Raw genomic sequence first — 23,897 nt, 5'->3', positions numbered from 1 at the left:
TGCTAAACCTCTAAGGTCCTGTTATCTTGACTGGTCATACAAATGGATAGGTGCTAAACCAGCAAAGTAATTGTTATTTAGAAATTTTGAAAGATTGTACATTCTAATACAATTCCTTTAAAATTCATTGTCATTTCTTATCAACCAACATTTTTATATTTGAAAATTTGACACCTAAAACCAGTGTTTTTACTTTTGTTTCCTGCAATTACCTGTGGATTAAATGAAGAATACCTTAAAGCCTTTCAAATTCAGTGTCCAGCCTTTTATGGTCCAGAAATCAAGGGGAATTAGTTTTTCTTCCTGGTCTTTGTTTAAGAGAAAACTGGAGTAAAAATCTACACTTATAAAGCAAGAGAGAGAGAAATTGATACAGAAATTGCACAGATCTCAGCATTGGTATTTTATTCGTTTCATGTCACTATATAGAGAAGTGGAGAGAAAGCTGAGGAGAGATAAATAAACTGTGCAAGAATCCATCCAAATAAATTTTCTAACAAACAGCACTGTCACCAGCTTGAATCAACCTGGAAAAGACAGATCTTTCTCTCTAGTCTCCCAGCCATTTTCTAACATGAATCTGTTCCAGGCAGCCGCAGCACAGAAAACGTGAACAATGGGAAGTCATCTCTTTTGAATTGTCAAGAAGAAGGCCTATTGGGAAGAAGAATTGTCAAGAAGAAGGCCTCAATTGGGAATTGAGTGTACTATCAGCAAGTTTGCTGATGACACTAAGCTGGGAGGAGTGGCTGACACACCAGAAGGCTGTGCTGCCGTCCAGCGAGACCTGGACAGGCTGGAGAGTTGGGCAGGGACTCACTTGATGAAATATAACAAGGGAAAGTGTAGAGTCCTGCATCTGGGCAGGAACAACCCCAGGTTCCACTATAGGTTGGGGAACGACCTGTTAGAGAGCAGTGTAGGGGAGAGGGACCTGGGGGTCCTAGTGGACGACAGGATGACCATGAGCCAACACTGTGCCCTTGTGGCTAAGAAGGCCAATGGCATCCTGGGGTGTATTAGAAGGGCGGTGGTTAGTAGGTCGAGAGAGGTCCTCCTTCCCCTCTACTCTGCCCTGGTGAGACCGCATCTGGAGTATTGTGTCCAGTTCTGGGCCCCTCAGTTCAAGAAGGACAGGGAGCTGCTGGAGAGAGTCCAGCGCAGGGCAACGAAGATGATTAGGGGAGTGGAACATCTCCCTTATGAGGAAAGACTGAGGGAGCTGGGTCTCTATAGTTTGGAGAAGAGGAGACTGAGGGGTGACCTTATCAGTGTCTATAAATATATAAAGGGGGAGTGTCACGAGGACGGAGCCAGGCTCTACTCAGTGGCAAACAATGATAGGACAAGGGGTAATGGGTACAAACTGGAACACAAGAGGTTCCACTTAAACTTGAGAAGAAACTTCTTCTCAGTGAGGGTGACGGAACACTGGAACAGGCTGCCCAGGGAGGTTGTGGAGTCTCCTTCCCTGGAGACATTCAAAACCCGCCTGGACGCATTCCTGTGTAACATTATCTAGGTGTTCCTGCTCCGGCAGGGAGATTGGACTAGATGATCTTTCGAGGTCCCTTCCAATCTCTAACATACTGTGATACTGTGATACTATGCTGCTGGTTAAGCTGAGTACAAATAAGACAGAAAATGGCTTCAAAGGCAGTATCAAGACATATTCAGAAAATGCAGTTTTAGAGGTATTGAGGCTCAGGCTCAGATTTTGAATTGACAGGAAGTCGATTATTAATTCAACCTCTGACTCACAGGCAGCAACTGTCTATACAACAAATCATGCCAGAGAAACCAAGTGAGATGAGTGACTTCAGATAAGCATGACAGTTGTTACCATGTGCACACAAAGACTCTTCCGTGTCCCCACTGCTCACTGTGCAACATATCTGTATCTCCTGTTCACTCCTGCAAGCTTAACAATAACACTCTCTGTGCTAATACAGTTGTAATTGAGTGAAACATGCAGCTGAGTATTCTTAATACTCTTCTACGGCAACACCATGAAGGGAAAAGACAGCTAGTGCTCTTGAAATGCAAGCCTAAAACACAAATATTTTGCATGGTTTTACCACAGGGTTTAATGAATGCTACTTAACTTTCCTGTTTATGAATGGAGCTAAGAGACATCTGATTGCTGGCACATTTATAAAGGAAAATTAATGCCTTCTAAGAAAACAGAAACATATTACGAAGCACACTAATATATAGCAAACATCAATGCAAAGTTGCTGTACATAATGGACTAGTAAAGTCAGAGAAGCAGTCTGCTAGCTTTTAGGAGAACAAACACAAGAGATGTGAACACAGCAGTTTTGCACTTTCTGGTGACATCTATCAGAAACCAGCACATAAGAAAATCTTCTTTAAAACTTCTGTAATCCAGAGCTGTGATTACAATGATTATTTAAGATTCTGAAACACTAGGGATCTGGAGTGATATGGAAAAATACATATACAAGTAATGTCCAACTGGGCTTATACTAGCAATATCTGCTCCAAGCAGTGCAAATAAAATGGATGATATAAGAACTTAGTATTTTCTTCTTTGCTAAAGTCTTTTTCCTCAAATATTCCCCATCCGTGTCCATTTTTAGTCACTCATCTCTGGCACTGAGAAAAGCTCTTCAGCACTGGTGTTTGCATTTCAGCACATCTTAAAGGTTTCTTAAGACATGATGCTTCAAATGATTCTGTGTTACAGGCTGTTCTGTACTATTACAACTAGTGCAAGAGACAAGAAACAAAGCTCTGTAAGAGTATGTTTCCACAGTAGTAAATATTTCTCACAAGAGGAACAGCTGAGAAATGGGATTACACAGCCTCTATGTGCTATCGTTGAAGCAGAACTGAAATTGTAAACAGGTAAGCAGTTGCAACCAAAATTCCCAAGTTGCAGGGATTTCTATTCACAGTCTCTGCAAGATGATGGCAGTCTAAGCTATTATTTCAGTACTCTGAAACAACAATGTGAACTAGCTGAAGCATTTACCTTTGAGTTCAGGGAGGACATTCTGTGAAAACCACCCTATGACTCCATGACATTGATATGAAAAGTCAACTACTTCACCTACTCATTAGCCTACAAGAAATACGTCCTATCAAAAACATTGGGATCTGGATTGGCTCCATAACTGACACAAAAATTAATGTGTAATAAGAACAGTGAGCATGTGTACAATGTTTCTACTTATAATTTCCAAACAGCTTTATAAACATTAGTTATTTAATTCACAAAAAAATATAAAATTCAAAGGAAGCGATTATTAGGTAAATGCCTAAAGAACACAGCCCAGAGATATTTTCTTTAGCCGTGTGTCATGCTTTGCCTTCCACATACTTCTAAGAAAAATATCTGCTGGAAAAATCAATTGGATAATTACTGTGAATTATTGCTTGCAAGTTTATTTTTCTACTTCAGCTGCAAAAGAGAACCATTTGAAAGGTAGTCTTACCTATTTGAAAAGATTTCCCTATAAACTAGAGTCTTTGCATTCAAACAACATCAAAGGACAAGCGATGACTTTGTGAAAATCATGCAGAATGCTGTTGCTGTCCTAGCTGGCCTTTACATTTCTGAGCACAGCTAATTAGACACCAAGCGAGATTTTATTAACAGCAAAATTATCTATTTCTGCTTTATACTTTTCTCCACTCTCAGCCAGCTAAATATCTTCATTTTATCATATTTGGGGAAAAAGCTATTGCTATTTATTTATGGCAAAGGGAATAACCAGCTTGACTAACTTTTAATAAAAGCTTACTTTGACTAATATTAATAAGAGTTTGTGGGGGTGAAGAGGAGGAGGAGTCCTTCTAAATTAATTCTGCTTCTTTTACAGAGGCCTGCTTTAATGGATAGCAGCTACACAGTAAGCTCTGTCCTTTGCGCTTCTATATATCCATTAGCTGCTTCTTCTGAGCCAAGTGCCTTTACATTTTCTCAGCTCTACCCTTTCCCTCTAATCAGCACCAGTCTTTCCGGTTTCTTCAAGGAGCTGATGGTATCTCCTTCAGCAAAGAGGCATTGCACACAAGTTGTTATAAAAGCAATGATGAACCCTCTCAGACTGCACAATTTATTCATGGACTTCCATATCAGAGACTCCGAAAGGAAGGACTAGAGTATATTTCCCCAAGACAAAAACAGACTAACAAAACCAACACATTTAATCACCAAAAATGCAGCATTTTCTTCCAGAAAGTACAATTCTTTACCTCAGTTTAGATGTCTTAGAGATTATCTGAATGACTGTCCTCAAGCAGCTGCTAATAATTTTGTTTTACTCATGGCTCAGATGCAAACAAGACCTCCCAAGCACTTCCTTCCATGGTTTTGTTACTTTCCACTGGACTAGCTGAGCTGATAAAGTGCTCACTGTTCTCCAACTGCTACTCTAAATCAAAATCCAAACTCAAATGCCTTATTGAATGCTGTTACTGTACTGCAAATACTTTCATTCTCCTGAATGATAGCATCTGTGTTTAACTAAAAAATTACCACTTTTATTAATTTTTGCAAGTAAATAATTTTCCTTCTTCAATGTTTTCCATTGATTTCCCCAACACCTCTTGCAAAATGTCAGCATTCTTCTTCAATGACAGTATATATTTTGTTAGTGTTTGGTGTCTTATCGTTATACCATGTAATTTATCGTTTTCTAAAAAAGAAACTGTATTGACCTTTAAGAATAAAATGTGACAGACATAAACATAAACAGCTGTCCTGGGTTTAGCAGTAGCAGTCATTTTTCTCCTTCTTAGTAGCTGGTGCAGTGCAGTGTTTTGACTTTCGGCCTGGGAACAGAGCTGATAACACTGATGTTGTAGTCTGACCAAGGACTTTGTGAGCCTCATGCTCTGCCAGGGAGGAGGGGAAGCCAGGAGGAAGCAGAGACAGGACACCTGACCCAAGCTAGCCAAAGATGTATTCCATACCACAGCACGCCATGCCCAGGATGTAACTGGGAGTTACCCAGAAGGGCCAGTAGACTGCGGGGTTGGAGGAGGTATCGGTCGGTGCTCGGTGGAGCTTGGGGGGCGAATTATTGGTTGGCTGGTGGTGAGGTGATGTATTCGCTTCCCTTGTTATTTCCTTTATCATTGTTATTATTGGTGGTAGCAGCAGTGATTTGTGTTATACCTTAGTTACTAAACTGTTCTTATCTCAACCCATGCATTCTTTTGATTCTTCCCATCCCTCCAGGAGCTCGGGGAGGCCAAAAATGGGGGGGAGTGAGAGAGCGACTGTATGATTTATGGCTGACTTTGTTTAAATCACGACAACAGCCTCCTGCCTTTCTGAAGCAAATGCTCATTTTCCCTCTTGTGATTTAGGCTGTCTTCAGTTTTTCTCTTATATCAGTGTAATTCTCAGACGTTTCTTCCCAAGAGAGTGACATTCAGTTATGTAACAAAGGTGTTTCTGGCACAGACTTTATTTTTCAGATACAAGGTAGATTAGAAGATCAAATTAATCAAAAGCTTGTTTACCAAAGAATCATAGATTCATTTAGGTTTGGACGTCACTTTTAAGATTAAGTCCAACTGTTAATCCAGCACTACCAAGTCCACCACTAAATCACATCCCTGAGCACCGCATCTACACATCTTTTAAATACCTCCAGCAGATAATGGCTCAACTCCTTCCTTGACAACCTTTTCAGTGAAGAAATTTTTCCTAATATCCAAATTAAACCTCCCCTATCACAACTTGAGGATATTTCCTTTTGTCCTATTGCTTGTTAACTGGGAGAAGAGACTGGCATCCACCTCACTACAACCTCTTTTCAGGTAGTTGTAGAGAGTTATAAGGTCACCCCGAGCCTTCTGTTCTCCAGACTAAACAACCCCAGTTCTCTCAGCCACTCCTCCTAAGACCTGTGCTCCAGACCCTTCACCAGCTTTGCTGCTCTCCTTTGGATACCCTCCAGCTTTTCAACACTTAACATCACAGGACTGAAGGAAGCAAGATTTCCACTGGACCGCTTGCTTAATAAAGTCAATGGTAAAGATTGACAAGCTTTAAAAAAAAAAATATGTATACAGGGGCACCATTCCATGGGAACTGGAGCTATTGCTGGTAGTGATTTATGATAAAACACATTCTAATAGTATATGATTCCACCATAGACACAAGATGCAGAGTATATGCAGCAAAGAATTTATTTACATTTTCTGTGATGGGAGATGATTCCTGGATTAGCTGATAAATTGCATTAACAAAGTGACATGCAAAAAGAAAAAAACCTGTGGGGTGCAGAGCATTCTGACAGGAAAGATGTGCGCAAAGGTGACAACATTAGCATATCAATATGAATTTGTCAGTCATATAAACCTGGAACGTTGGGTTGCACTTTGCTTTAAAAAGATCAGTTTGCTCTTCGCAAATAAGAAGTGACAGCAGTGAAAAACACAGTTCACTCCTGCACGTTGATGGCACTTGGGGTAAGAGAGATGAAACTGGATGAAGAACATCTTCAAGTAAAAATATCAACCAGCTATTTTTTAACTTTAAGGTGTCTGGCTGCCTGTAAAGAGATGGCAGGAGCTAGGTAGCATGCAAAGAAACACAGCCTTCAGTGTACAGCCACAAGAAATTTCAATAGGTATTTGGTCCTCAATCAAGACAAAAACATCAACATAGAGCTTGAGATTGATTTTTTTCCCAGGTGGAAACTTTGAAAAGTTTAGTTGTTTTGTTTTGGTTTTTACTAAATAAAAATTACTTGCGGTGTTTCGTAGTCCTCAAGTCAAACGCTTTCATTTGAGATTTGGAGACGTGAGAAGCAGCTAGAATCTGTGGTAATGGAGGCCAAATAAAATCCTGCCAATGAAAGACAGGAGTATAAACAAAGCTGCTCTGTGTTGACAGATAAAACTTCAATATTTTTAGGTCTCACTATTGATGCCTGACAAAAGTATCATCATACAAGTGTTAAGATTACCACAGACAAAAAAGTGTGATTTTCAGTCCTTCTTCCTCCCCCCAACTCTTGCACCAAAAAAAATTGTTTCAACTTCTAATTATCTTCAGTCCTCTTTTTCAATCTCCTGTTTCCCTGCTATTTATTGCTTTGTCTTTTACCCCTTTGTCCTTCCTTTGGATTTCCTCTCTTCAGCTTTCTGTATTTTTGTCCCAAATGGGAAGTTGGCTGTCTTTGCCTACTAACCCAGCTCCAGCCTCCAATTACCCTTTCTTTTGCCTTCTTGGGCATCCCACACACTACATCAGTCAAAATCAAGAACATGAGGCAAGAACTGCTTAGCAGCAGGGCACACTAGTTCAGCTTTCTGGGATAGAAGTATTTCATTAGAGTGATGCTTGAATTCACCTGAAGTACATAAGCCAGACCAGGATCTCTCTATCTTTATCATCCATAAAAGAATTTGTGTGCTCTATAGGAAGAGTGATGAAGGACTCTGTGGAACCAGAACAAATCCATTAAACACTCTGAACACATTGTTAGACACAAGAAATCAGTTTCTTTAGCCTACAAATGCTACCTCTACACACATTCCTACCACTACAAATCCTACTTGACAAAATCAAATTATTTGAACAATTTAGCAAGGTAACAACCATTTTATCAACACTCACCATCTGTATTGGTTTTAAAAGAGCAAAAGATTTATAAAACAACCTCAATCCCAAGAGCTTGCTACATGTATGAGAACAAATTAGTTCCCAACAATAGCCTGAAGGGGGTATGTGACAATTAAAAGATTTATCTTTTCCCCTGCCTGCCTCAGAAAAGCTAAGGAAGAATCACATTTTAATTCTAAATATCCCAGATCTCCGTATTATTTTCATAGTACTTTTCATAGCTACTTTCTTATTATAGCCATTGCACTGGGGATGTGTATGTGTGTGAAAAAAAAAAAAAACAAAAAACAACCCAGGCTGTGAGCTATTTCCTTTGTGGTTTATATAGACAGAAAAGGGTTTTCACATTAACTTTTTTCAAAGGTCCAGTAAAGCTAGAAAGTATTTTTAATGAGGTTGCTACGTGGTGCCAATCCTAAACAAATGGTAACCTTTATAAAGAGAACAATGCTGTTGACAGACTAATATGGTTAGAGAAATTGTCAGATGATCAACTATTATCATTATGGATGCAATAACACATTATGAGTGTAGGTACAGAATCCCAGTTTGGCTGGGGTAGAGTTAATTTTCTTCATAGTAGCTAGTATGGGGCTGGTTTGGATCTGTGCTGAAAGCAGTGTTGATAACACAAGGATGTTTTAGCTGTTGCTGAGTAGTGCTTACACAGGGTCAAGGCCTTTTCTTCTTGGCAAACTGCCCTGCCAGGGAGAGGGCTGAGGGTGCACAAGAAGTTGGGAGGGGACACAGCCAGGACAGCTGACCACAACCCCCAATAATATAAAGTGATATTCCATACCGTATGATGTAACGCTCAGCAATAAAAGTTCGGGGAAGAAGAAAGGGGTAGGGTGGGGATGTCCAGAATGAGAGCATTTGTTTTCCCAAGTAACCATTACATGTGATGGAGCCCTGCTCTCCTGGAGATGGCTGAACACATGCCTGCTAATGTGAAATATGAATGAATCTCTTTGTTTTGCTTTTCTTACACACACAGCTTTTGCTCTATCCATTAAACTGTCTTTATTTCAGCCCATGAGTTTTCTCATTTTTTTCCTCAGATTCTCTCCCTGATCCCACCACAGGGGGGGGGGGGGTGTGAATGAGCAGTTGTGTAGTTCTTAACTGCCTATGGGGGATAACCTATGACAAGCCCATAACAGAATGCATATAAGGCTAAGGTAGCCTAGAGAAAAGAATAAATGCCAAGTTTCCTCATGAAAAATTGCAATTAATCCTTTCGAGGAGTTCGTGTCAAAAATAAGTCTCAGCTAATGAACAATAAATATGAGACATTGCTACTCAAGTAGTGTGGAAGAAATAGCAAGGCAGAGGCAGCTCTACAAACTGGAATGTGTCTACAGGAGCTGCATTAGAGGGCAATTGCCACAGTCCTTCCTTAGATGTACCCTCCCACCTAAACACATTAAACAATTTTCCTACCAATATTATATTCGGTTAATGCGCTATGTGTGTGTGCATTAAATTTATTACCCACGTACATAAATACACTAGATTCATGGTAGAATGTTTTTTTTGCTATGCCAGAAAGCCAAGCACTACAGAAGTGAGAAACTAGTAGCTAAGTAGAGTTGACTATGTATTTTTAATCCTTGTGGAGAGTGTAACTGAAACAGAAGAGCAAAGCAATATTTTAAGGCAAATTACCACCCCATGCTGTCACAAAAGCAATGGAAAAGTTTGTTCTGAGAGGATCCAGCTTAGTATCTGAGAGTCCTCCCTCGAGTTCTTGCTAACAGAGTAAAGCAAGTGAAGCCTTAATAGTAAGAATATCTAGGTCCTGCCCTGCTACATTAATAAGTTGATAGCAGCTTCTCAGTTGAGTTAATCCATCAGCTATGAGCATAAGTATCAAAGTTCCTTAAATATTTAAGAAGAGAAACCTGCATTGACAGGACAGTAGTTCAAAGCTCAGTGAGCCCACTCACTGAAAAAAAATAAAAATAAATATTAAAAATGAAACAATTATGCACTTCAAATGTGTAGCTGACTTAATAAGCAATAGAAACTGTTACTGTAAGAGGTCAAAATATTAGTTTGAGGTAGTTTTTGACAGAAATAGACATTCTAAGTGAGCAATTTGATGTTTTTGTAGGAAATTTTCACTGAAATTTCAACTTTTTGCTAAGAAAATTTTCCATTTAAAGGCAAAATTTCCCCAGGCAGGGGGGAGGAAGGACTCTTCCTATTGCTACAGAAAATAACAAAATCTGTCTGATAAAATCATGCTCACACTCATGGAAATGATATAAGAAAGCATTTGCCATGCACAGTTTCTGCTTTGCATTGTAATTTATGACCACAAGCCGAGTCACTGAACATCAGTCACTAAGCTGGACAGGATAAATGGAGAAATCAAACAGTGATTAAGCAAGATGGTAATTACAGCTCATAAATGAAAGATGATAGTCCCTTTAGAAAGAGTATACAAAGAAAGTAATTTTGCAGTCAACTCTTGTTAATATTAGCTATAGTGTAATACTGCATAGTCCAGCCTAGTACAGTGCAGCAGAGCAAAGCACAGCTAAAGAGCATGCAAGATCCATCTTCACATAAAATAAACTTAGCTTTTTCTGATTACATTCAATCGCTATACTACATTATTATTTGAGAATTAATAATTAAAAAAAAGGCACAGTAATAAAAATCTAAGCGCCTTCCCCAAAGTTCCAAAACAGTCATCAAATGTTAATGTTTGGAGTTTATCTAAATAAATGATGTAATTTGTAAAGAATGCATCTTAAGCTACTACATTTTGCTTTCATGCGTCTTCCTCCCTTTTTGCTACTGCTTATTCAAAACTCAGCTGGTGATATATGGTGAATCCACAAAAAATAGTCTAAATCATTTCACCTCAGAAAATTAATTGCCTTCCTCTCTGTTGTCTTCACAATGCTTCTGGAAATTGCTGAATTATTGGGAAAGGTCAGATCATTTTCAAAAAGATTCTTTTTCTGCCAAATGAGCCAGTCTGACACTAAAAACAGGAGAAGGGTTTCGTGATTTGCTGCATATAAAAAGCAATCCCATTTTTTGCAAGGAGAGGCATACACAGAAAAGCTTGTGACAAAATCACTGACATTTGGTTTCCAACATTAGCAGCAATGATTTGTTGATGTAACTGGTAATCTCAGAGAATTTTACAAAGCTGATTAGAAGAAGAGGAATTCTGAAGTCGAGACAGAAAGCAATTTCTCCAAGCTGAGCTGTGCCACAGGCAAACTAGAACTCAGGTCTTCACAAACTCAGTTCAATGCTTCCAGCACTCAGCAACTTTTTGTCTTTTGCCTCTAGTTAAAAACAGATTAACTAAGAACATACTTTTCCTTACTTATTTTTTTAGGTAAATACAGCTTTTTCCACCTGTTCAAATCCAAAACCTGCTGGGTTTAGGCTGTATCAAGAATACTGAACAGGGCTGATATAGCACAAAAAATACTTTTCTCTAGCACACAGGAAGAGAGGTCACTGACAGTAAGAGTTTGATGGATCAGACCCCCAAAAGGATGTTAGCACATCCTATTATATAAGATGATCAAAGCAAGGAAAATATATTCAACACTACAAATTACTGCTAGAATTATGACAAACACAGAAATCACAGCCTGATTCTTAATCTAAATTATATCTGCTCTTCCTGGACTATTTCCACTATAACTCATTTTTGAACTTTGAAGCATTTTAAATGATAGCCAAGATAAAAAAAGAAACTTAAAACCTTATTTTTGGATGCAAAATTAAAAGCTGACTTTGCTTTTTAGTTAGAAAGGCAGAAGTTTAGAGCAGAGTAATCAGAGTATTTCTGGATTAACTTCAGAAATTGTCATGAATACCTAACCTAGCGTCAGCATGTCCTTTCATTCTTCCTTACAGTGACTTTTAAGAGTTTAGTCTGTACTCCTTTTAAAATAAATATATTTTCTCTAATAATCCAATGTGCTATAGTACTTTTGAGTTTTATTATTACTACTACTTGTAATGTTCAATTCCTCCCGTATGCTTAATCTGCTCTGGTTTATCTGTTTTGCAGAGGTTATGGATATTAAACGTAATTATGTACTTTTCTAAAAGGCCTCAAAATGCAACTATTCTTCTTTCCTTAAACTCTAAGGAATATAGAAAAATGTAGCAGGAAAGCTTCTTTGGCCTTGTGAATAAATCCCAAATGTATTTTAAAACAGTTTACTGAGCAGGCAGAAACAGAACAGCAATTTACAGACCATTGCAGCAAACTTGTGGGAAAAACTATTTGTTTTCTGGAAAGCTTGGTGGAGGGAAGTTACAGCTGGCATATTTCTAGAAAATCTTCCATTAGAAAAAATAGCTTTTCTACTGAGTTTCTATATGCTTGTTATTCTTGTCTATGCTGCCAGAATATCGTCTCATATGAGCATTCCAAGTAGACAGTTTTCTAAAATGGATGAGATTTCTTTTCTGTAATTGCCTGTAATGTTTTATGATGAACAATCCATAAAAATTCTTTTTCAATGAAGAAAGCAAGTAACATTAAATAGCCTCTTAATACAACAGTGATAGTAAGATAATCTCTCCTGTTATCAAAAAGCAAAGTCAAGAAGCCTCCTTGTTTTACTTATCAGGTAGCAGTTAAATACAGATGCACCACCGATGTCCTATGAATTACGTGATAAAGCTACCTGAAAATCTTGTTAGCATGATTCCATGCACACCTCCTCATCTTACTTCAGACCTTAAAGTGTGCATTTTATTATGTATTAATAGGTATGTACGTTATTATATATAAATATATTCAGTAACTCCTGGAAACAGAAAAGACATTAGTAAAATCCCCCTTAATTTGGATGTTTGGAAGGAAACAAATTGCTGGAAAGAGCCTTGTAGGAGACAGAGGAAATTGTTTTGCCAGTAGGTGCCTCTTTTATTGACTTTAATGGACTTAGAAACAGGCCCATAGGAATTTCAGGTTCAGAACATGCAAGACCTAATAAAACACATTGTTTTCATCTCTGATGTATGTGACCTTATAATACTGCTATAATTGTAACTTAAAAAAATAGAATCATTAAAGCAATTTAAAAGAAAATAAGAATATGGGGAAACATGAAGGAGTGCACACATATATGTTAAGTTGCTGGTTCATCTCACCTATGACATTGGACTGGCACTTGAGCAATCGGAAAAAGATGAAAAGGCAGAAGTACCTGGAATTACAATTGCAAATACTTTGTCTCCCACTGGAGAAAATAAGAATGTACAACAGTCAGGGAGAAGGGAACACAAAAAAACCCCCAGAACAAAACAAAAGCACACCCCCACACCTCCCCCCAAAAACCCAAAATCAAACAAGCAAACAAACACCCCCACCCCCCAAAAAAACCCAAACAAACAAAAAAACAACAACAACAAAAAAAAACAACCAAAAACCAACCAACTTGGTAAAGGTTTCACACTCCTTTGTGTCAGGGACTGCAACAAAGAGTTTAAAGAGGAAAAGGAATAATAACAGGAAAGACAACTAATCACAATAACCCAAGAAAATGTTTTTTTATAGCACATTCCACTTCATTCTGCCTTTACCTCCTCTCCACATACGATTTTAAGGTAGAAGTACCACTTGAATCAATCCACTAAATTTTTAAAAACAAAAACCTTATAATGCCTTTTCCTCTCAAAGCCCAAGCTGACCAGGAAACCAAATGAATACTTTTCACTGAACTGTGACCTACAAATTATATTTTGACACCAGCACCTCACTTACCAACTATTCAACTACTTCAATCATGTCCTACACACAGCAGCTAAAAAACAGAGGACCAGCTCCTGCTTGTGACAGTGGAAATTAAGTGTATTTAGCCTTTCAGAAGGATTGGAAAAGTCAAACTCTCAATAGCTGATGAAGTCCTCCTGGTTCTTTCTTCATCCTTCATCAAAGTTTTCTCACACAAAATATTTTGTGACTATTACATATAATTCAGAATACTCTTTATTTCTTTGTAGTGTTAATTTCTCATTACTCATCCCTAGAACTGCCCAGATTCCTTTTATTCTAAAAGTAGCTAACAGTGAAGTTGCACTTCAGCGTCATACTCCAGAAGAAAATTTGTCTTTGACTCTGATTGTCCCCACCCCTCCTGCTACTATGAAAGGCCACATACAGTATTTCTGATTTTGTCCAACCCCTTTACTAGAACATCCTTACTCACATGCTTGTGAAGTTGCCTGCTATCCTATTGAGTCATTTTCAGTTGGTGCCAGGAAGAAGACTTGCGCATTTATAATCAGAAATCAAGTTCAAACTGAATCTTCCAGCTGTGTTTAAGCCACACAAATGAAAACAAACTGTTCAAAATCCAGGATGACATTATCATGACAGCAGCACAATGCTAACAAGCAGCTATAATAAAGAGGACAATGCCAAGCATCCTTAAATTGCAAAAATTCTCCTGCTGTAGCCAAAGCTTTGCATGACTGACTGAAGAACAGGAGCTGAGGAAAACTAAAAACTGCTCGTAAAGGATCATCTCTTCTAGATGGCAGCTGGAAGGATGGAGGGAATGAGGTCATTAGGGTAAGCCTAATCAAGCAAGCAAATTGAAAAAAACAAAGGCATACTTAGTGCCCTCAGTGCTATAAACAAAAAAAATGAAAAAGGAACCATAGAGGACAGATCTTGTGAAATAGAACTTCTGTACATAACAATGATGCAGTTAGCAAGCATGCTAAATAGAGATGCTGTGCAGACTGCTATTTTACTACAGTTCCCTACTGGTACACTACTGCTGATATTCTCTGGCTCTCTTTCCCATCCCACACAAAAGAATTTAGTGGAAGAGTGACATCAGTTGAAAACGTCAAGTACACCAGAAGACCTATAGAAGATTAAATCACAGTTTCGTAAATAGCAAAGAATAGGGTAATTTCTAAATCTACCTTGTAATCAAGATGCTAAGTCAAAAGCTTAGCTTCTACTCAGCTCGGAATGAAAGGTTTTGCTAGAACTGTGAAAATGTAACTTCAAGCTATATAAAGGAAGAACTACAGACAATCAAAGCTACTTTCCTGATCAGACTTTGAATATTTCTTTCACGTTTCTCAGTGTTTCTGTGAAGCTTGGGGAACTGCTAATAGCAGCAAGTTTAACCACGGCTGACTGTACAAGCACAAAGGAGCTATCAGTGGAAAGGCAAAAGAAAACAGCAAATAGCAGATAATCAGAAAGCAGTCACTCTAAAATTTAGTACAGTCTTAACCAGAGGAAAATGAAATACTCCTACTGCAAATATACATAACCTGGAATGGCCAAAAGCTAGCATAAGAAACCACATACCTGTACTGGTTTTAGAAGAAAATGCCAGAATGTTTACCTTCTACAACCACCTCACTTTTCTACAAGGACTGAGAAAAGACACAGATCTTTGTCTTTTGTACTACTCCTTTGCGTAAGTTTCACCACAGACAGGTAGGTTTTGTTGCTTACAAGTTATTAACAGAAATGCTTTCACTAAAGTTGCTGTGAAACTTATTTGAGAAACTGAATGCTAATGACCTTCAGCAGAACAATCATTAAGTTTATAATCGATACAAATGTTGATGGAGAAACACAGCTGACTTCACTGTCCAAGTATATTTCCTCTCTAGGCAAAAGCCAATTACTGGCTGCTTAACCTCTTTCCTTAAATAAAATGGTAGCAAGACAGGTGCTAAAGGGTAGGTCAAGTTATTTCTTTGCTGCAGTCTTTTTGACGTAGGAGGATGTGGTTTTGCTCCAATTGATTGTACCAGACTGCTCCTTTAGGGTTTCAATAAGAATGAAAACCAGAGCACAGAAAATTTATTCTAGTAATCACCAAAAGGAATCATAAATGTTCCCTACAGAAGGTTGATCCAGTTGCCCAACATTTTCCCTGTACTGTTTAGTGTTCCACTTCTTAAAACTAAACAGCTCCAGATACTCACCCACCTCTTCTTCCAGATTTGAATACCTGCAGCAACACAGCAAATAACATCCAGCTTACTGAGCAAGTGACTAGTGAAAAACTGAGGTTGTTGCAAAAGGACATTTTTTCTTCTCTTCACACACAGAGGAATGGGGAAAAGCACACTTTATATTCCCTACAGGAGTGGGATAGTTCCTCAGTGTCCTCAGCATACCCCTGAAGAGGAAGACAGGACACTTTTGTCACATACTGTGTTGGTGGTCTGGCTGACATACCACAAACAGAGACTACAAAAAGCTTCCTGTTTTTTGTTTAAAGTCTGAAGGACTCAATTTACCTATAGCTTTGCCTGTATAAGGTGATGTTGACCAGTACTGACTTCTCACTGTGACTAGGAATCCATTGAGAACAATTTCTCTCGGCAGCACTGTAAAGGATTAGGGAAGGACACATGGGACCGGTTTCTCCAGAACACCCAGTGTGCAATGACAAGCAGTTTTCCAGGACAGAGAGCTAGATCAAACTTCATTCCTGTGAGAAGAGAAACAAGAACTCAGACTCCTGCTCTCATAGTCAAAATACAGCCCCTAATTTGCAGCATCGGGCCAGATTACCGCACATTGAACATTTTTCAGGGGAACTCGCCACTGAGACAGAATTTACAACACATGACTAGGACATGACTCCATGAACTGTACAGAGTAAGTAGTTTAAATACAGATCCTTCATGTTTCTATAGAGGGTAAGTTACTGGACGTGCTAACAGTATGCTGTTCCTGTGTGTTTGCACTCCGCTGCACTGTTGGCAGTACTGTGTGCAAGAAATAAGGTCCCACTAGCCTGGGAATGTGAAAAACACTCATTAGAGTCTGAGGCTCCTAGTTTGGGCATAAGGGTGGAAAGGTATAGGGCACAGGGCTGAGTTTGTGCTTTCTGACTCACAGCCATATGAAAATCTTGAGTGAAGCTCTTAGAGTCAATAACTGAATGTCCAAGTCTCTGATATAACTAGTCAATTCAGTAGTCCTCACTTACTGGAATCCCCATCTGAACCCTTTCAACACTCAAACTCACAGAGATTTTCTTCACCACAGTTAATTCAATTTCTTGGATTTTGTCTCTGGTTTAGACCATTTATTACAAGTCAGACTCCTTTTCCCAGGTAAGGGATTCTCTCAGTCTATCCCACTGGTCTATTTCAGATGACATGATACAACAAGAAGCTCTAGCTACTAAGCCTCTGGCCAGCACCCCAGTGATTTTACCAGAGGAGAGCACCTGAATCACTCAACTGCTTATTCCTTACTGCCTTCCCAAAGTCCCCTTTACACACATCCAAAAGGCAGAAAAATATACCTCACAGTTTGCTGGAGAGCTAACTTACAGCGTGGTTCAACTCTCTCAGCACTACTACAGCTTCTGCTGACTCTGCTTCTTACTATGAGACCTCTTGAGAACAGGGCACAAAGGCTGCTGGGAAACAGTGTGTGAACTACTATTCCCTTCTTCAGACTCACCTCCAGGGAGAGGATTAAAGACAATACAGATGGAAGACTTGGGTCTTGAAACGGAACTGTGGGATTAACTCCAGTGTTTTTCCTGTGATGAGGACCTGCAGCACATGAGTAGGTTCCACAAGCGCTATAGCAAAGGGTGGTTTTCGGCAGAGATTCTCAGCCTGGGATGGGCTGCTGCTTGGGATCATGGCAGGTGGTAAGAGCTGAGAAGCATACAGAAATGGCCACAGTTGCCGTCATTCAAATTAAAAGTGTAGTGCAGACCTGACAATTAAAGTGCAGGCACTATTCACACTAGGTAAATACAGCAGGGACGAAGTGGAACACAGGAGTATTTGATTTTTGTATGAAGCTTTTGTTTAAAAAAATGTAAACGTGTCATTGCTGATAGGAGTATTGTATAGCTCCCACTCCTGTGATACAGCTGAAATATCTGCTGATGACACGTAGTAGCTCTAAACTGTTAAAGCATGGAGCAGATCTGCACTAAACCGCATTTTCTCCCCAAAGACTGCAGCTTATTGAATAACAAAGATTTGTTAGTTGAAGTCCCCTGCAATCAACCCTTGCATAAAACATGCATCCCCAATGCCAGCTGTTGTTAACATGTTAATGAGAAAATTGATTTCTCAGATGTGAAATCATCAGGTGTTACATTTCCTCATTTACCCTCTTCTACCAGCATAAAAATCACCACATATGAAAATAATGTTTGCTCAAAATAATAATAGTACGAAGTGTAGAATAAATGCAAATAAGTAAAAAAGAACTAAAAAAAGTAATTTTTGCAAAGATACAATGAAAACAAACCATTAGCATTTTACACATATTTAGGGACATCCGTGTTTAGGGCTGCATAGTGTTTCAACAAAAAACAGTGTCTGATGAACATGCAAATGACTTTACAGGCATGTAAGAAAAAGTCACATTATAATTTTATAAATGTTTCTTGATGTCGGTCATGGTTTAAGCTGGGCTTAAACCACAGAAATGTCAATTACATGTTACAGATTGAAAAGTGAAATTAGCAGCAGGATGTATTTATCTATCTGAAAGGAGTCACTATTCCAAACCTGTAGTTAATGGAATGGTTAAAAAGAAAGTGTGTACTAAATAATAGAGAGCAGCAAAAAAGCAGATCTGAATTCCTCTGGAATTCAGGAAACAGCTTTAATCAAAAGCAGCCTCAGCCCTGGGATGTTCAACTAATTAGCCCTGCAAGGAAAGGGCAAAAAGAGTATTTTAAAACTTAAAGGCAATATAAAACAAATTTCTCAACATAAACAAGATGAGAATTCATTTTCCCTGTGGTGCTCTCCACAGCTCCTGAAAGTGCCTGCTGCTGTCAATGAATGAAATAAAAGGGGAGGAGGGAGAACAAAGAGGTGCTATCTTACCAGCCGATGAAGCTTATTGCTCCACTCCCTTCATGACGCTGGGTACTCACAAGCCTATAAAATGTGCCTTGGCTCCCAGTCAGCTTCTCTTTCAGCAAAATCAAAAGCAAGAGGTGGCTGTAGAGAGGAGCAATAGGATGCTGCTCTACCCAGAGGCAGCTCTCCAGTCTCAGCTGGTATAACAGTTGAACAGAGTAGCCAAAGCTTTTCTGGCAGGTTTCTCATTCCCACTGTCTGCTGTGCTGCCTCACTCCTTTTTTTCTTTCTTTCCTCTTCTTACTTGTTTGTGGTGATTTTGGTGGGCTGGGAGAGGCACATCATTTCTGGAACTGAGGAGAGGAACATCCAAGATGACTTCTATCCCCACAGCCAACGGGAACATGAGCATGAGCAGCAGGTGGAACATTAGCCTTGCTGCAGTGGGTGATCCCTGGGGACAGGAACTGGGAGCATCAGCTGGAAACTCTTCTCACCCTGTAGCATCCTCAGCAGCCAACTTCTCCAACCAATTTGTGCAACCCTTTTGGCGCATTGCCCTGTGGTCTCTGGCTTATGGTGGTGTGGTGGCAGTGGCTGTTTTTGGAAATCTCATTGTCATCTGGATTATCCTGGCTCACAAGCGCATGAGGACAGTGACCAATTACTTCCTGGTGAACCTGGCCTTCTCCGATGCCTCCATGGCTGCTTTTAATACTCTCATCAATTTCATCTACGCGCTGCACAGTGAATGGTACTTTGGAGAGGCTTACTGCCGCTTCCACAACTTCTTCCCAATTACAGCTGTCTTCGCCAGCATCTACTCCATGACAGCAATAGCTGTGGACAGGTGAGAAAAGAAAGGAAAAGTTTTGGGGTGAAATGCCAAGTTCAAATTCTCTGCTGAAATAAAAATACAGAGGAAACAATCATAAAGTAACAAGAGGCAGAGCTCTCAATAGATCACTGATTGTGCTCCTCTGTACTTCTGTAAGTTCTCTCCCTAACACACAGTTTTTCTCCCTGTCTTTGGTCTTTCTCTTTTAGACTTTCATTGTTTTCACTCTCACATTTTCTTTTACATTTCCTCTCCGTTTGACTTCAGTGGCTCTTTGTGCTCCATCTTCTAATACTAATTCAGTAACAGCAGCCACTGCTCAGGGTTTTGCTTCCCCACCTGTGAAAACAGTATCTGTCCCTCAGTCAATGTCATCTAATTCATACTGATAAGTAGTTGTAGAGATTGTGTGTGGAGGGAGAGGATTTCAAACTTACTTCCTATCTGTATTTCTGCAGCTGGCAGAGGCATTTGCCTCCTCCTCAGAAATCACTTCAGACTCTGTTTTTAATAGTTGCTCCCACAGACAGCTCTGAGTTACTTGGTTCCTCCTGATTTTAACTAATGAGACTATTTACATTGTCATCTGTACATATCCAGAGGTCTGGTAAGAACATGGTTTCAAAGTGCTTGATATTTTTCTGATTACTTCCAGCAAAGGAAGCCTCTGTGACTGTGAAAAAAAAAACAGAACAGGAAAAAAAAATTACCTTTGTGCTCTTGACAATAATAGAATAGGACAACTATTGTCTGATTTTGAACAGAGGTGCTTTGATGGACCACATTTCTCAGAAGGTGATGTGAGTCTTCCCTGGGAAATGTTCCTTTCTTTACGATAATTTTCACATTTGCTGTACTGGAGAGGTGACTTACCCCATGCTTTAGATCTCCAATGAGTTCCTGAATTTTCATTCAGAAATCCAGACCATGTTGTACTTCAGATCTTTTATATTCCTTTTAGCAACACACTCTAATCACTCATAAAACTCTTTTCTACATATCCAAATCCCATTATGCATCTTGCCTGAACTGACCTGGCAGAACTGCAGCACTTTCTGCATTTGGTAGTTAAGATTAATGGTGATGTTAGGTTAAGATTTGGTGATGGTAGTTAAGATTTTTATGAGGTTCAATCCACCTTCTCACTTCCAGGGGCAAAGATTGGGAAACATGTTATTGTACCTCTTCTCTATGCTGTGGACAAGCTCATAATAATGGTTTTGTGTTGGTCCTTCAGAAAGATAAAAGGTTTTTAACTGATGTTGAGGATTTAACTGTTATTGCTGCAGCTGATCACATCACTATCTGAGCAGTTACCTGGATGCTCTGAGTAAGGTTTTTTCATTGTTCTGGCAAAAACCTCCAGAGAGATGTAGTACTTACCACTTGAAAGTTCATAAATTTATGCTAGGAAACTGGAAACAAAGATAAATACAGTTCCCTGGGAATCCAAAGGGTGCATTTCCAGAGTAAAGTAAAGAACAGCTCTGTTCCACACTGACTGAAGTGCAATGGTCATATACAAATACATTAGAAATGTTTTCCTTGGTTTAGCAATGTGACACAGTGATGCTCAGAAGTGAATCTATTACTGCTGTTGCTCACTTTGATCTATTTCTTGTCTGACAATCCCCTGAAAAAATCACGATTTCCACCCCTCCACATCTTCCAAGCTCACCTGCCCCCAGAGGCATATCAAAATCTTCCCTTGGGAAAGCACAGTGAGCAATGCCACAGCTGTGCTCAGGAGAGCTCTCTGTTGTACCAAGGAGCATCTTGTAAAACAAAGAGCAATCTAGCCCTCCTTCCCTATTCAAATTGTTATTCCTTTTCTTTTTATACCAAATCACACCTGATTCATTCAGCATCTTTAACCATTTCCTGCCTACTACTGCAGAACAATTCTGCAGGTTCAAGAGGAAAACTGCAGGTCAAAGTGAATCCCAAGGAATGTCCTTACATGTACAGTCTGCTGTATTCTAAGGCACACATCTACTGAGTGGATGTTTTTTAAACTTTGGTTCCCATTTCTGTGAAACTTCAGCCAGTGCTTCAGACAGGTACCTGTGCTTTAGTTTTGACCCAGTAAACCCATTCTTAAACATTCATGTTCACCTAGAATTAAACAAAAAAAAAAAAAAAACACAAATTAGGAAAAAAATTACTGAAGGAACAAAAATGATGGGGTTGTATGAGATGATTCAGTAGTGGAAATTGTTAACATCCCAAAACTGAAAACTCACGGGTTGCAACTCAAACTCACTAAAAAGTATGCTGTGATATGCTCCATTGATCATTTTAGAACATCCAGACATTCACAGAGTATGAATGAGTCACTGTGATTCTAGACATCACTGAGCAGAGGTCAAGGCGGTATGTTTCCTTTCACATCATGTAGGCCAAATTGTGTGCACTGGGCTGACACCGATTTCCATGGAGTAGGTGGTTCCTGCAGTGGAGTGTGCTCATCTGGAGATGAGGATGAATGTATTCAATACTGCTGTATGACCACCTGGTCATTGAACATAGACTCAAATTTACGTGGATTTATTCACAGTTCTGAAAACCCCTTCCTGGTGGTCTTTCTCTTTCTTTCCCAACAGGCTGTTAGCAGTCTACTGCAGAGATGCCACAGGTAGCTTTAACCAAACTAGCCCAAGTATCAAGCTGCACAGATTTTACACTACTGCTTCAAAGGCATTCATTCATTCATTCTATCTTCTGTAGCTCATGCTGCACAGTATTACAGTTACACTGCTTCCAGTGCAATAGTTCTTTTAGCTACTCCATGGAGATAAGCTTTTAAAACAGCCTAAGATAAACTGAATGAGGGATAGTTCTGGAGCCATTATGCCCTTGCCACTGGCAATTATCCAAAAGGGTCATATGTCTTACCTCTGTCTGTGACTACTCGCTGTGGTACAGTTCTTGGACATATTAAAGGCAGTAACTTAGGCAGAATTTATGCCATCTGGCCCTGGCTATTGAAGACCCCCTGTCCCTTCCTAACAGTTCTTAACATGCAAAAGAAATAGTTCATGTATACTGGCACTTAATTTCCAATCCCAAGATTGCCTCATTATACAACCAGCTCTGTGTGTAGACATAGAAATTCTCTGCAAATGTCTGATGGTAAAAGTTCAGAGATGTAGGAATATAGCATAAAATAAGATGCCTTCAGTGGGGTACTTAGTGCCTTTTTATGCATTTTTTTCCTGATTTTTAACACAGTGTGACTTTTCCAGTTATTGTTCTATCAGCAATTCCATAAAGATTTCCTCACTTCAACAAGTTAACTCTTTGTAAAAGCAACTGCTCTGGAATTATACAAGGTATTCCAACAGTGACAGTGAGTAGCTGCTGATCCTATTTAAATCTTACCACTTATTTTCTTCTTAGTATGCAAGCAAACTTTTAGTCTTTGAAGAGGCATTGAATATATATATTGCCTTTATTTATATGCCAAAGTTATTGAAAAGACACACATATGCCAATATTTCATACAAATGTAAATAATATTACATTTATGATACACTAATATTCTGCATTACTGCAAAACAGCCTATACGGATTACTGCTGTTCAGTATGGATCAATATAATAACATCAAAAAACACGTAAAATCTTTTTTTAACAAATTATTATGAAAGAAAGAGTCAAATGATGGATTTAACATAATTCTTTCCAAAGTTCAGATTCCGCCAGTTGCTACCCACCTTAGTCTTATACTTTGCAAAATTCACAGCCCATTTTTCAGTTCAGCTACTTGCAGAGTCAGAGTTATTGCACTAGAATGATAAAATAAAGCCCAATATTAAGAACTAAGAGAATTCCACTTTCATGCACTTTTTTTTAATCACAGAACTTTCCTCACATGTTGTGTTGATGTAAACTCTGGAGTTGTTACAGTTTTCTGCCATTAATACTGAAAGTTCAATAATTAACTTCAAATCAGGAGGTTATCAAAGTAAATCATGATTTTTAAAACTTAAAACTTAATCATGTCCCAAAGTCCAATTATGATTTCAATAATAACTTAATCTTTTTCCCCATTTTCTGGTCCTTCTGATAGACTGAATTTTTTTTGACCTACAGGCAGATACAGAACTTTATTCTGTATTTGTCTAGTCCAATAGAGCTGTTATGAAACTTTTTATTTGTATTTATTCCACAGAACTGTGTCTGCAAGTCTGTTTTTAAAAGCTATTCAAATTAGAGCTAAAAGACAGATACATAAGCACTCTTACCTTTGGTATCCTAGTCAGCTCACTTAAGTATGGCTACACAGAATCACTACACAGAATCACACTCCTGATATGGATAACATGTTGATATCAGGATGGATGTTTTTAAAAATTTGATTGAAAAATTGAATAATCAAACAATTTGCAGCACAATGAGATTCAGAATCCAACAGCCATGGGCCCAGCTTTCTCCTTCCCAACACCCCTACACTCACTTTGCTGAACACCAGACTCAAAATCAAATTAACCTTCACTAATGAAAGATTATATCATTAGAGAATATCCATGTTTCAGAATATGATTGATTCTTGTAATTAGCAGGCTCTGTTTCCTTTTGGTTGCCCTTCTCATTTCTTTTTAATAACCTTCCTCATGCT

At 38.9% G+C, this 23,897-nt stretch overlaps 1 protein-coding gene and 1 long non-coding RNA gene across 2 annotated transcripts in view; one reads left to right on the top strand and one right to left on the bottom strand.

Annotated features, from left to right (window-relative positions):
* Positions 1 to 15,134, bottom strand: part of LOC133275485 (uncharacterized) — a 40,039-nt gene extending 24,905 nt beyond the window's left edge. The window contains exon 1 of the long non-coding RNA XR_009745546.1: positions 14,940 to 15,134. This is a non-coding gene — a long non-coding RNA (uncharacterized LOC133275485). The remainder of the gene's footprint in view (positions 1 to 14,939) is intronic.
* Positions 15,135 to 18,575: 3,441 nt separating this feature from the next.
* The window catches only part of TACR3 (tachykinin receptor 3), a 35,397-nt gene continuing 30,075 nt past the window's right edge, over positions 18,576 to 23,897 (top strand). The window contains exon 1 of the mRNA XM_061477982.1: positions 18,576 to 19,289. Within this exon, the coding sequence (XP_061333966.1) occupies positions 18,814 to 19,289 (476 nt within the window). The 5' untranslated portion in view covers positions 18,576 to 18,813. The remainder of the gene's footprint in view (positions 19,290 to 23,897) is intronic.

Source organism: Pezoporus flaviventris, unplaced genomic scaffold, assembly GCF_033815535.1.
Source record: "Pezoporus flaviventris isolate CSIRO_AGI_PZ_B2104156 unplaced genomic scaffold, CSIRO_AGI_Pfla_v1 ptg000002l, whole genome shotgun sequence".
Classification (NCBI taxonomy): domain Eukaryota; kingdom Metazoa; phylum Chordata; class Aves; order Psittaciformes; family Psittacidae; genus Pezoporus; species Pezoporus flaviventris.
This window is presented reverse-complemented; position numbering and strand designations above follow the sequence as displayed.